General features: G+C 43.9%; 1 protein-coding gene across 1 annotated transcript; it reads left to right on the forward strand.

The window, feature by feature from the left end:
• Nucleotides 1-1,532: 1,532 nt before the first annotated feature.
• TEX13D (TEX13 family member D) lies at nt 1,533-3,740 on the forward strand. Its single transcript, XM_045994822.1, has one exon. It carries the CDS (start codon nt 1,533-1,535, stop codon nt 3,738-3,740), a length of 2,208 nt encoding a protein of 735 aa, XP_045850778.1.
• The last annotated feature ends 10,510 nt before the right edge of the window (nt 3,741-14,250 follow it).

Consider the following 14,250-nt stretch of genomic DNA (forward strand, 5'->3'; position numbering starts at 1 on the left):
GGTTCAAGAGATAGAGCTCTGTGGCCAACTCTGTGCTCAGTGGGGATTCTGCTTGATATTCTCTCTTTCTCTCCCTTGCTGCCTCCCCACTCACTCTCTTTCTCAAATAAGCAAGTAAATCTTTAAAAAAGGTCTCATATTTGCCTCCACCCCAATTCCTCCACTACTGCCTTCTTTTATGTTTCATTGACTCCTTTTTTGGTAATAATTTTTATTTCCTTCTCAGCATTTTTTAGTTATTTTCTTAGTGTTTTGGGGGGATTTTAATTAATATGCTAATGTATAACATTCTATTTTAGATTAATATAAACCAAATCTCAATTGGTATAAAAAATCTTTCATTCTGTACAGTTTACACTGTTATTGCCACAAATCACATCTTTATACATTGTATGCCCCTGAAGACAGGCTTCAATGATTTTATGTAGTCATTCTGTAAATGACATTTTGAAAAAAGAGGAATTACAAAATGCATGAATACTATTTTTTGTATTCATTTATGTGGTTACCTTTAGCATGTGCTTTATTTCTTCATGTAGATTCCAGTTACTATTTAATGAAGCTTAAAGCACTTTTTCAGCATTTCTTATAGGGAAAACCCTGATTATGAGAAGAACATTTACTCTAAAAGAAGAAGAGAGACACCCTCTGAGAATAGCTGATCAAGTAAACATGAGAGTGAATTTATAAGGAGATTTCAGGGCATTCAGAGCTCAGTCACTGGATTTTCTTGACGACGGGGACTCCAAGTTCATCTGTTCAGGCTGGCAAGGGAAGTGTATAGACAGTATGACTGACTATATACAAATATTTTAAGATTTTATTTATTTGACAGAGATCACAAGCAGGCAGAGAAGCAGGTAGAGAGAGAGAGAGAGAGAGAGAGAGAGAGAGGGAAGCAGGCTTCCCACTGAGCAGAGAGCCCAATGCGGGAATCGATTCCGGGACCCTGAGATCATGACCTGAGCTGAAGGCAGAGGCTTTAACCCACTGAGCCACCCATGCGTCTCTGACTGACTATATTGAAGGACTGAAGTAGTACCCAAGAATTATGGGAGACAGAACTGAGATAAGAGCAGAACTGCACCCACCTATGCAACTCTACCACCCAATTAGGACTTCATTCCACCATGCTGGGTATTGATTGTCCTTCTGAAGTTCTTAGAAACAAATTCTTCCATAGGCTCGCTGTAGTACCCAGTGCAGTCATCTAGCCTATTCGCCCTGTAGGGGGCGCTCGGAAGAGGGAAGTGGATCCCAGCAGGCCTTGCGGGGTGACTCCGATCGTCTCTGTGACGTGTAACACCCTCGCCTGGTAGAGGTTGGTGTGGTGAGGAAATCTGCTTTACTCTTTGTGGGGAAAACGAGGTAGAGAGGAAAGAGGCTGAGAAGGACTGGAAAGGGACTTTAGTAGGACTGACTGGGGAGGTGAGGGGTGGACCTTTACTGGCGGCAGCAAGGGTGGCATCGCCTGTGAGGCGGGTAGTTAACCAGGCCGCAGCAGTCAGTCGGTTAACTAGGCCGCAGCAGCCATGGCGGTTGACTTTGGGGACCACGCCAGCGGGTTCCGCCATACCGAGGTGATCAGGTTCATCAACAATGAAGTCCTCCTGAACGGTGGCGGCCCAGATTTCTACGTGGCCTTCCGCTCACGGCCCTGGAATGAAGTAGAGGACCGGCTTCTGGCCGTGGTGGCGGACCCTCAGGTGCCGCACGCCATCAAAAGGGCCTGCGCCTGGAGCGCGCTAGCCTTGAGCGTGCGTGTGGTTGCAAGGCAGCGGGAGCAGCAGATGCACCGGGTCCATTGGCTGCAGGAGCAAGTAGAGGAGCGAGAGACCGCTACCTGGGCCCTGGCTTCCGAGCTGCAGCGGCTGCGTGAGGACCGAGAGGAAGCAGCCACACAGTTGCGCTTCACACGGACCTCCCTGCAACAGGCGCTGATGGAATGTGATGTGCTTCGTGGGCGGCTGCACCACGTGGAGAGGTCAGCCCAGGTCACCCCGCTGGCCCATGAAATACTGCCTGGGCCTCGAGCTGAGCAGTTTGGGACTGCAGCCTGGCCCCTGAATGCTGAGCAGCAGAGAGATGTGGTTGCCATGGGGTTTCCTAGTAGGCTGTATTTTGAGGCTCAGGTGCCAACCCCAGCAACTGTTCTTTACATGCCAGGACTGCCAGGTCCCTGGCCTCAGGCCATACAACCCCCTGTGCCAATGCCGGTGCCATACCCCCTTCCAATCCGTGCACCACTCCCAGTGGGAATCCCTTTCTTGCCACCTCTGTCAACAACAGTAGTCGTGGATGCAGAAGCTGCAGTAGTCCCACTTCAGATGCCTCCTGTGGGGATTTATTCATCTGGTCCAAATGCTGCAGTGGGCTCCCAGGACGAGGTGGCCCCACCATGGGACCAAAAGAGTTCTAGCCAGGAGGGAGGTCCTGAGATCCTCCAGAATACAGTTCCTGTGGGGAACATCAGAAATCTTAGCCAGGAAGGTCTAGAGAGAACTCAGGGGATGGTCCACCCTGGAGATAACTGGAGCCACAGCCAGAAAGAAGGTCCAGAAAAGGTCCAAGAGGTGTTCCCCTCTGGGGATAGCTGGAGCCAGAGCCAAAAGGAAGGTCCAAAGAAGGCCCATGGGATGGCCCCCCTTGGAGATAGTTGGAGCCAGAGCCAGAAAGAAGGTCCAGAGAAGGCCCAGGGGATGGTCCCCTCTGGGGATAACTGGAACCAGAGCCAGAAAGAAGGTCCAGAGAAAGTCCAGAAGATGGTCCCCCTTGGAGACAGCTGGAGCCAGAGTCAGAAAGAAGGTCCAGAGAAGGCCCAGGAGGTGGTCCCCTCTGTGAACAGCTGGAGCCAGATCCAGAAAGAAGGTCCAGAGAAGGCCCAGGAGATGGTCCCCTCCAGGGATACCTGGGGCCAGAGTCAGGAAGAAGGTCTAGAGAGTCCCCAGGGTATGATTCCCCTTGGGGATAGTTGGAAACTCAGCCAGGAAGATCTGGAGAAATCCCAGGAGGTGGTTACCCTTGGTGCCAGCCAGGACGAAGATCCAGAGACTTCCCTGGAGATGGTACATCTGGGGGCCAGTGAGAGCCACAGCCAGGAAGAAAGTCCAGAAAGACTCCAAGGGATGGCCCCCTTTGGTGCCACCAGCAACAATGGTCAGGAAGAAGATCCAAAGGGGCCCCAGGAGATGGTACCCCTGGGGGCCAGCGGGAGCCACAACCAGGAAGAAGATCTAAAAAAACCCCAAGGGATGGCCCCCCTTGGTGCCAGTAGGAGCAACAGCCAGGAAGAAGATCCAGAGGGGCCCCAGGAGTTGGTACCCCTGGGGGCTAGTGGGAGCCACAGCAAGGAAGAAGATCCAGAAAGACCCCAAGGGATGGCCTCTCTGGGGGACAACAGTAGCCAAAGCCAGGAAGAAGATCTGGAGAGGCCCCAGGGGACTAGCCAGGAAGGTCCACAGAGGCCCCAGGAGATCTCCCTAGGGGATGGCTGGAGCGAAGGTATGAGGGAAAGCCCAAAGAAACAGCAGCCTCAGGGGCAGAAGGCCAAGCAACCCAAAGGGAAAAAAGCTTTGGATTTCGAGCACCAGGAGAAGTCTGTCTCAGGATGCAGTCCAGTGAATTGGGACTGCCCATGGTGTAAGGCCATGAATTTTTCATGGCGTAAGGCCTGCTATAAATGCAAGAAAGTCTGTGTGGCAGGTGAAAGTAGAGGCCTGGACCCAGGACAAATTCACTGATTTCAAGAAGGTAAGAATGAAAACACTCCAAAGAAAAACTAATTTCCCAAGACCTTCTTCTGATCAAAAAGTAACTTATTTACGTCACAGAAAATGTGAAAACCAAAATTATTGTAGAGAAAATAAAATAAAACAATCCATTATTCCAATACTGAAACTAACAACTTTTTTTTTTTTATCATCGTGGGTACTACATATGTAAATACATACTCCTTTCTGGTTTCTTATTAGCATCTTTTTTCCTGAAAATGCCATGTCTTTGGCTGGGAACAGCCATGTGTTTTTTGACTTATAACTATATTGAATTTTTAGGAGCGCTGCTCTTCCTTCAAAATGCTATTATTCCTTTGTAACCCACTGTGTTCATGTTTGCTTCTTGTTTTTAAGTTTTATAGGTGAGGGCCTGTTTCTGTGTCTCTGAGCCAGCAGAACTTGTTTGTTGTTGAAGAAGCTGAACCCATCCCATTAGAAGATCTCCCAAGAGTCTAAAGAAATCACACCTTGACTCCAGCTGACCCACACCTCACTGAGACCCCCGTTGGCTGAAACTGAGAAGAATGAGAGGAAGTCAGGGAAGAAGAGATGCTCTGGCACTCATAAGGGGGGAAAGGAGAGCAAAACAATTTTATTAGAGTATAATTTCTCTGTTAGGATTAATTTGAAAGAGTTAAAGGGGGTATTGCTGTAGTAAATTCTATAGATGATAGCAAATTTGATTACATTTAATTCATTAAACAAATAGTTACTGTCTAGTATGTGTTAGGAACTGGACTTATATGTTAATACCTGGTGCACACATTATAACTTGATTTGGTGAGTTCGGTTAGATAACAGGAGAGAGCCTAATTTGGGATACAGAGTGTATCAGGAAGATGTCTTTGCCTTGCATACAGCACGATTTTCCGGTAAACCCAATTGAAATGACATCCAGATTGTGTGTGTGTGTGTGTGTGTGTGTGTATTTAAAGATTTTATTTATTTATTTTTGAGAGAGCGAGATCTCAAGGTGGGGCCAGGGGAGAAGAAAACTCCCCACTGAGGAGGGAGCCAGATGTAGGGCTAGATCCCAGGAACCTGGGATCATGACCTGAGCTGAAGGCAGGTACTTGACCCACTAAGCCACCCAGGCACCTACATCCAGATATTTTTGCAGTTCCAGGAGTAACATCAGGGACTTTCATGAAAGGACTTGTGTCACTGAATTGCTCATCTCACTGTTCACAAGTGAGACAAATGAGCAGTGGCAGAGATCAGGAAAGTGGCTTCATGAAAGTGCAGGTGGGACTTTCTGATACTCTTTTGATTTCTTCCTTTTAGAGGGACAGCTCTCTTTCTAGTTGCCTGAAAGACTGCTGGGTGACTTAAAGAAAGACAGTACTTGAGGGAGTGTTGGCTACACACTCGATCCCTCAGCTTTGGACCACCATCATCTCAAGCTCCTTTCCAGTCAAGATGGATGAAGAACAAAATGGATTCCAAGGGCAGACATTGTGCTTTGAATGGTGCTCCTCTTGGAAGACTGATTGGATTAAAAAAGAACTGGACTGGGGCAAGCACTTCTCTTCCATTTGGTGCGTTCCCTGCAGGCTCTCTGCTCCCGCGAGGGGGGTAGAGCCCAGGGGGTGGGAAGTTAGATGGTCTCCAGTCTGAACGAAAGGTGTTCTTGAGATTCCCCCATGAATTCCCAGCTCGCCAAGCTCAGCCTCTGTCAGAGGCTTCCTGGTTCTGGTAATAAAGAGTGTGCACTTGCCTGCTGGGTCTTCTGTGTGGTGTGCATCTCGGGGCAGGTTTGCTCCGGGGCGGCAGTTTAAACCCACATCTTCCTACCGTCCCACAGAAGCGAAGGAATTTCGATCTTATTCACTGTTAGAGGGCCTCTCCTCTTCCAGTGAGTTACCCAAGGCTGGGAGTGAGGGAGCGTCTATGGGGCCTTCAGTCCATTGTGACTGTCCCTGTTCCCCTCACTGTCTGAGTCCACATGGTCCCTGCTGCTCCTGGGCCCAAGGGTCATGAGAGGTGAGGTGGGGAGGGGGCTTCTGTCTAAGCTGGGAGCCCGGATGCCTGGTATCCAGGCTCCCTATGTGTGCCATGAAACTATTTTCCTTAGGCCCTGTCTCCTAGAGGTCCAGTGAGCACGAATCTCCCTCCTACATTTCTGCATGGCAAGGCGCTGTCCCCTCCTATGCACAATCCCATCAAGGTGCTCAGGATTCTGGAAATCATCCAGGTTTAGATGGCCTGTTAATAAGACAAATGTTCTCTGAGGTAAAGGGCAGGGTGGGGGTGTGTGTGTGTGGAACCTGGCTGCCTGCTTGATGTAGGGACAGGGATGGGGCAGAGAACTGACCCTACCCCACCAGCTTTCTCTCTCTCCTCAGTCCAGGTAACTGGGAGGACTTGCTTACTAGAGGGGAGCATTGCGGGGGAAGAGGACCATCAGGGACATCAACCTAAAGCTAGGTTTTCTGAGCTAGGGGTTGGTTTTGTGATGCTCTTGTGTATGCTGATAGCTCCCTGGAATTTTGGGAAGATGATACATAGATGGGACTTGGGAATTTTCCAGTATAATCCACTTTGTACTAGCCGGTCACTAGATCTCACTATGGTTGCTTTATTTATGGTTTTGAAAAGACTCTTCTGTTTGTTGGCATGCCTTTAGGGCTGCATGAAAGCAGACTCACCCTGTGAGTAGCTTTTATATAGTTTAATATTATTACAGGCTTTCCAGGTTGACATTTTCCAAAACAACCTGAATCATTAAGGTTGTCAAATCACTACTTTTTTCTGAGCCACATATACACAAGAAACAGTAGCAGTTTCTAAGGCAAGAACCTGGGCTTTGGGATTAGAGAGACCTGAGTTCAGATACTTGTGATGCTATTCACTAGCTGTGTGACCCTCAACAAGTTACTGAACTTCTCTGAGCCCCACAAAAGTGGGTTGCTCCTTTCCCTACCCTCAGGGTTCTTCTCTGGGTGCTGTGGTAATGAATACAAGGCATTGTTAATGATGACAAGAGCTACTACCATTGAGTGCTTATTATATGCCAGGTGCTCTAAGCACATTATCTTTTTTGGTGACTCTAAGGTATGAATAGGTACCCATACCATTTTACAGGTAGGGTAACTCAATGCCCAAACTTGGGAACTGGTGAAGCCTGACTTCAAAATGAAATTGTACCAGCTCTAATTCCTCTGCTCTTTCCATTATATTCCCATACCTTAAACTTTTACCCTTACTGAGTAATATGTTTGCATGTCACATGGGTCATCAATGCCTAAATCCAGTGACAGGATTGTAATGGAGAGACCTGGAGGCATAGTAACAGTCTGGTGGTCATGGTCATGCTGCTCTTTTAGAATTTCTCAAGCTTTGTGACATGCGCCCAGCTTGGCTGCCAGTGAGTATGACCACTTACTGTCTCCAGACTGTGGAACCAAGAGGTGCTGGCGGTAATTTAGGCAGTAGAGGCGATTTGTATTCCATTCAGCAGACTGGCCTCATGAAATGTTTATAAATAGCCGAGTTCAGTACTGTTAAGATAGAGCCCATCTTGACTGCTTATCTGAAGTCTGTCTGAATCACTCAGTTTTTGTTTTAAGTGGATAAGGGGCCAGCTGTAACAGCCTAATATATATGCACGTATACTGTTCAGTGAGGAAGCAGGGGGGAAAGGAGACTGCAAAAGCTTCCCGATTGGTGTTGCAAAATGGGGACTAGAATCGACGTTTTTTTAAAATCATGGTACTAAATCTATGACAGAATGGCAAAGAAATACATAATTTCCTTATCACATGCTTTGTAAAGTCTCAGCACCGAAGAGTAGCAGATTCTTATTATGTGGTGCAGGCATTGTGCATAGCGCCTGTGAGTGTTTTTCTCACTTCTAGCACATGATAGAGTGAGGGCGTCCACTGGAACTAAGCCTCACATAAAATTAGGGATCCTGAAACAATCCTGGCCTGGGACCTTAGGAAGTTGCGGTTGAACAGATTTTTCTCATTGACAGTGCTTGTTCTCGGGCACTTAAGAGAAGTGTTCAAGACCACAATGACACAGGCATCAGAAACGCTGGCACACTGAGTATCTGTACCCCCAAGGGACCTAGTACAGTTCCTTGAGTACAGCTTCCTATTGGGTTCATGCTGGAAGCACTCTATTCAATGAGCCTAAGAATCCCTCCAGTAGGTCAGATCCTGGCCCATCTAGCCCAACTTCCTTGGGCCATAAAGCAATTGTAAAAAAGGATCATATACTCTTCCTGGTGTCAGTTTTAGAGGGAAGAAATGCCTGTAGGAATCCCTAGGTTTTTATTACTTTATAGATCAAACAAAGATCATGCATGTAGAGAAGTCTTTGGATGTGCTGGACACTGTGTTAGACAACATGGAAGTCATTACTATCGCCCTCTATAATCTCCTGTTTGGTTAGAAGAAATATGACAAATATACACCAAACAGTAGTTATCAGCCTTTTCATCAATTATTCAATCATATTTTCTGGCCTGGAGATGTCAGTTTTCAAAAGATTCTGTGTCTCAAACAGCATTATTTAATATGTGATTATTCTCTCATTTAAAATTGAGAAAGCATGTATATCTCTAAGGTTCCCTCACACAAACTTGATATACTTCCACCTAAAAGCAGTCATTTGTCATATAAGTTTAGGATTTTTGTGGGGATTCAGTGAATATTATAATCACTATTATTATTACATGCAGCCTAATCACAGGCAAATGGACCATTTTCTTAGGCTCTTTGTGATAGTGACAATACCTTAGAACCCATCATTACTACCTTCTTAAACTTCTATGAACTTTGAGGATGCAAATTAGGAACAATTCTGTAGAAAGCTAGTAGTTTTTTTTTTTTTAAAGATTTTATTTATTTGACAGAGACTACAAGCAGGCAGAGAGGCAGGCAGAGAGAGAGGAGGAAGCAGGCTTCCTGCTGAGCAGAGAGCCCGATGAGGGGCTCGATTCCAGGACCCTGGGATCATGGCCCAAGCTGAAGGCAGAGGCTTTAATCCACTGAGGCACCCAGGTGCCCCGAAAGCTAGTAGTTTTAAAACATGATAAATACGAGTAAGTGTTAAAGGATTAAAAAAATACATGTTCAGTATGTATTCGGGGTTGCAAAGCTTCCACGGTAGTCAGATGGTTTCAGATTGTGCCCCTAGTCAACAGAAAAAGTTGCTGAGAAAGTTAACTTTGTTTTACTTTGAAATAATATGCAGTATTACAGCTTTACTTGTGACATTCTCCAGTTCTTTGCTTTTTATGTTTATATCTACTATTTTAGGTTTGATTCTTCATTCTATATACTACCTTACAAAAATAATTGCACACAAGGTAGAAACCTGTGATTATTTTTGTGGTAGGCAGCATTTAACCTTACGCCAGTGTTTATAAAGTGATGACAAAGAGCTCTCTGAGGGTTTCATCTCTAAGTAAAAGTTTTAGGATATTTAATCTCATTTATTTTTTGTTTGATATATATTTACTTTGATAATTTCAGTGACCATATCGGTTTCAGGAAAGAAAAGGACTGAGCAAGGACTGAAAAGTTCATACCTTTACCACTATAATTCCTGATATTGTCTAGACAGTTTTGAAACTTCAGAACATATAGGACCTGCTTTGTAAAAGACTCATACCACTAAACTCCACACTGATCAATGTTTCTAGCATTTTTCATAAAATATTGATTACTGAGAAGGAAAAGAAAAATGATGCCAATGTCACATCTGTAACTACAAAATGCATTCAGAAATCCACCATTAGCTGTTTTGTTTCCTGGGTTATAATATTTCCTTTGTATCTACAAAACTGCTCAGGGATGCGTTTATATAGTCCATTTCATCCTGTTCTTTTGCCAAATTTTGGTATTCATAGGATATAGATCAAAGTGGCCTTCCCTGTTTCAAAACATCAGAGGTTTCTTAAAACAATGTTCAGTCAAAAAAATGTATAGACAAAATAACAGTCTCTTGGACTTTAATCTTGTAGTTTAAGCTCTCTATTTTTGAACTTCCAAGAAAGAGAACAGATTTTTAGAAAGAAAGCTGGAGCCTCCTTTACAATGAAATGGTATTTTCTTGGACTGCTCTCAGACCCAGAGTGCCCCCACCCAGGATGAAAGGAAATAGAGGGAAGGTTCAGTAATGATCCAAAGGCAACTGGGTTGATGAAATCAGAAGGGTGACATGTTGTCAGGTGCCAAGATGTGGGATGAGAAGACTTGTTTCTATAAACCAAAATGAGGGAGACCACAGGACAGACGTTGGTAAACAATGAATGTGAAAGAAGGCAGCGTCAGAAATGATAGACTCCTTGAAGTAAATAGAAGCCACACTCTCTGTGGAGGTAGAGAGAGGGGGAACAAAGGTGCTAACTAGGTCAGGTACTGTGTGCTAAGATCGATGTGCCAAGAGGAATTCATCGTAGGTTCCAGTTACATCATGTATGTTATTTCATTTTATCTTTATGGGAAAAGATAAGGAAAAACTGGGCAAGAGTGGCCTTCATTTGGTTGAGTAAAAGGAGAAGGAGAAAAACTCCTTAATAAGATCTCGTATGTGCATCCAGGCCAACCCAGGACAGAAGACACCCAGACCACGTGGTGTTCTGTTAATTCACTCTTATTTTTTTTCTAAGTTTTTATTTTAACTCCAGTAGTGTTAGCATACAGTGCTGTGTTAGTTTCCGGTGTACAATACAGTGATTCAGTGTTCTATTACTTTAGATGAATAAGCTGATGATCCAGATTCCAGGCCTGTAAGCCTGAGTGAACAGACCTTGACTCTGTAAGAGACTCCAAGACAGGCTAATCAATGAGGCCCAGGCTAAAGCAGAGTACCCAATCTCATAAAGCACATAGATAGGCAGAGACATGCTACAAGTCAGGTCATGAGAACAGTTGACACTTGAGGAGTATATGAAGAATATTCCAGAAGTCAAAATTACACCTGCTAGATAAGAGATTGAAGCCCAACTAATTCAGTACAGTGACCTCAGAATTAAGGTTGGGAGACAGAAAAGGGTATTAGTGAAACACACAGACTCTGAAGTCAGCAGCCTGTCTTCAATTCCCAGGTGGGATGCTGACCAATTGTGTTGCATTGAGCAGGCTACCGAGACTCTCTGACTTTTGGCTTCCCCATTCGTAAAATGTAGGTAAATAGTAATAGTAATAATAATAGTAATAATTTGCTTCATAAGGCTGTTGATAAAAATAAATGAGATAATACATGTAAAATGTTTAGGAGAAATGCCTAGAATGTAAGACGTGGTTAGCAAAGCTTAGCTATGATTCCAAGAACAAAACTTCAGAAGCAGGCAAGAGTTTTTTAGCTTGAATTAGGAAGTGTCCTCTAAGTCACAAAGGAGGTAAAACTAGGACAAGTACAAGGAACCATACGGGGCAGACAGAAAGATCAAGAACTTGCTGTCTCAGTGAGGTTGTGCAGGTTTAGAATATAAGCTGAGTTAGATGCCCCGCTACTGTTCCCCCAGAAGCCCATCCTTTCCTCAGTCACAGCTCTTCTCTCTAACCTAAATACCTGCTAAAGTGTCCATCAGACAGTAGGTGCCCATGATGTTGGCTGAAAGAATAAACGTATTTAAAATAGCCTTAAGCACACACAACCCTCTCTCTGGCTTCTTGCTTACAAAACAAAGGGGCATTAGAAAAATTAGCCTCATAGATAAACCCAGATATTTTCAAAAGGAGGTGCTCTTTTCAAGACATTTTTTCCTTTTTCTCATTTTTGTAAAGGAAGTGAATTTTAGTAAGTGCCGAGAGAATGTGTAAAGTCACCATAGGTGCCAAATCATAACACTGTCACAGGAGAATTCACACCTATAGATGAGCTAGTTGAAGAACAAAGTTAGTTTTGAAAGGTTAGAGAAAAAGATTTCGAAATGTCAGATCCACTCTATAAAACTGACCACCCTTGGCATCATCCTTTTAATCTACCCGGGTTGGAGAAAAGCCTAGGGCATTTGAAATGAGGACAATTAGCACCTCAGACAGGGCATCCCATGCAAAATTCTGTCACCTCTCAGAGACCTCAGGAGGTGACAAGTCTAGATAAGAGGACACTTTCAACCTTGGCTGACAGTTTGTCAATGCTTTTATATTTGACTTAAATGGCATTTATATTTTAAAAGGTTGTAGTTTGCTTTAAACTGTGAAGCTCTCTTCCTCCACCTCATGATTTTTATTTCTTAGGTCGTTTAAAAAACAACAAGAACAAAAATCTTTCCTTTATTGGGTGAGATTTGAGGAAACTGCTCTTGCTTCTTGCACACAAATGAGCTCAGTCCATTTCCCCTCTGTTTCTCTGGAAAGTACTCTTGGTTTTTGTTTAAAGCACAAAATTAATGTTAAAGTTGAAAGTGGCTTTAAGGGTCATCTGGTTCAAGTCCATTTGACAGATGGAGAAAGAGCCTCAGAAGAGAAAGTAATTTCATGGTAAAACATGGAGTACAATTTGGCCCTCATTATTACTGGATTAATCCTTCTTCCAATTTATTTTGCCATTCCAAAGGTGGGCCAGAGGCATGTACAACCAAGTGTGTGTGTGTATGCATTTTTTCTCTTATTTTCTTTTGAGCACTAATTTCATTCATTCACTCACTCAACAAATATATTTAAGCATCTAATATATGGTAGATGGGCATGCATAGCTGGCTCAGTCCACAGAGCGTGAGACTCTTGATCTTGGGGTTGGGAGTTCAAGACCCATGTTGGGTGTAGAATTTAATTAAAAATAAATAAAAACAGATGAAAAAAATAAAGAAATAAAATGTGCCACATGGAGAATACTGTGGTGGTGAGTAAAGTACACAAATTCCTGCCATCAAGGACCCTGCATTCTAGTGCAGGAGATAGGCAATAGGAGATTCATCGGATAATTCTGCTTCTAAGTGGATTATACTTGCATTTGGGGCCCATTCTTTCTCTTTCTCTACTGGTACCTCCACTAGGTCTATTGCTCCCCTCTCTTCATTTTCCCTTTTCCTCTCTTGTGGGCATAGCAAGAGAAAGAAAGAAGAGAGCCATTTTGAACCCTCTTTCTCTATATTTCAAGCTTGGCACAAAGTTCTGAATTTGCTAAAAAGTCAGGTTCAGTACTGGTGGAGCACTAGAGTGATGATGTCGGTATTTTTCATCAACACCGCAATAGAGGGCTGGCCCAGCTGTCAACTTGCTTGTGAGATGACAACGACATGCTGGATGTGAGAGTTGGACTATTACCTTATAATTTATCTGTTCTTTTTTTATACGAGTTTAGTTGTGCTGAACCCCATCGTACCTGGCTGCTTTGACAGGTGTGCTATTTTAGCAACGCAGAACCAAACACGGAACGAAAAGAAGAATGCATGGTACACTTTTGCTGTCAGATCCAGGTTGTGCTGTTCCTAAATTTGTGGATGATTTGTACAGGGTTGTTCAGAGACCAAAGAAAACACAAAAACCAAAAACAAAAAACCAAAAACCAAAAACAAACACCCACCCCCAAACCAAAACATTAAACCAAACAAAATTTAGGTTTCATTTTTACCTACGTGACACAATGTTCTCACAGTTCACCTCACAGGTGCGCTGTTGTCCGAATGGACTGAATGAGGGCCTGGACCCCCTACCCTATCTTCCCTTTTCATGTCTGAAATTTCACCATTGTGATGAACTTCTTTGGGCTAATCATTTGCCCACTCAAAATATAGATATTTCAGGACGGACTTCTTGAATCCTTAACATTGATGTATGCGTTCACTTATTAGATTGATTTCTTCCTTGACCCAATGCACGAGGGAGGGTGAAAGGTGGACTTGACCATAAACAAGTGAGGTAGAAAGATGATGAGATAATCTTGGCTCAATTCCCCAGAGCTATCCCCAAATATCCTCTTGAATACTATTTTATTTTCTTTGTTTATTCTTGGTGTTGTAAGAAGCTTATGCTTACACTTCATCTACTAAGGTTAATAGAGTCTAAGGCTGATCATGCTTCAATCAAGTAGAGTCACGGGACACCTGGCCAGTTCAGTCGGTAGAGCATGCGACCCTTGATCTCGGGTTGTGGGTTTGAGCCCCATGTCAGGGGTAGAGTTTACTTAAAGAAAAAAAAAAGTGAGTCACTACTAGCTGCCATTGAAATCTGAGAGGATTGTTCTCAACTCTAGCAGGTGGCAAAAACATTTCTGGCTCTGATGCAAGGCAACTCTGTGCACCTGATCCATTAGTAGGGCATTTGAGGATTTAAACTTGTTCTCCCAGCCTTGAGGTCTCAGCCTTGCCATGCTTTCACGAAATTAGGTGCTGAAGTCGTGGAAGAGATATAACAAACACAGGACTTCAGTTATTTAAATTCCTGTTTTACACGTATTTTACATAATCAAAAGGAACAATGTAGAAGGCCATCCAGCTTCAAGCATTAACAAAGTCTTATTCCAGTAAAAAAGGGGAAGTTTGAGGAGAATATTACTTAACTGCATATTTTAAAAT

The sequence above is a fragment of the Meles meles genome, chromosome X (genome assembly GCF_922984935.1).
Source record: "Meles meles chromosome X, mMelMel3.1 paternal haplotype, whole genome shotgun sequence".
NCBI lineage: Eukaryota > Metazoa > Chordata > Mammalia > Carnivora > Mustelidae > Meles > Meles meles.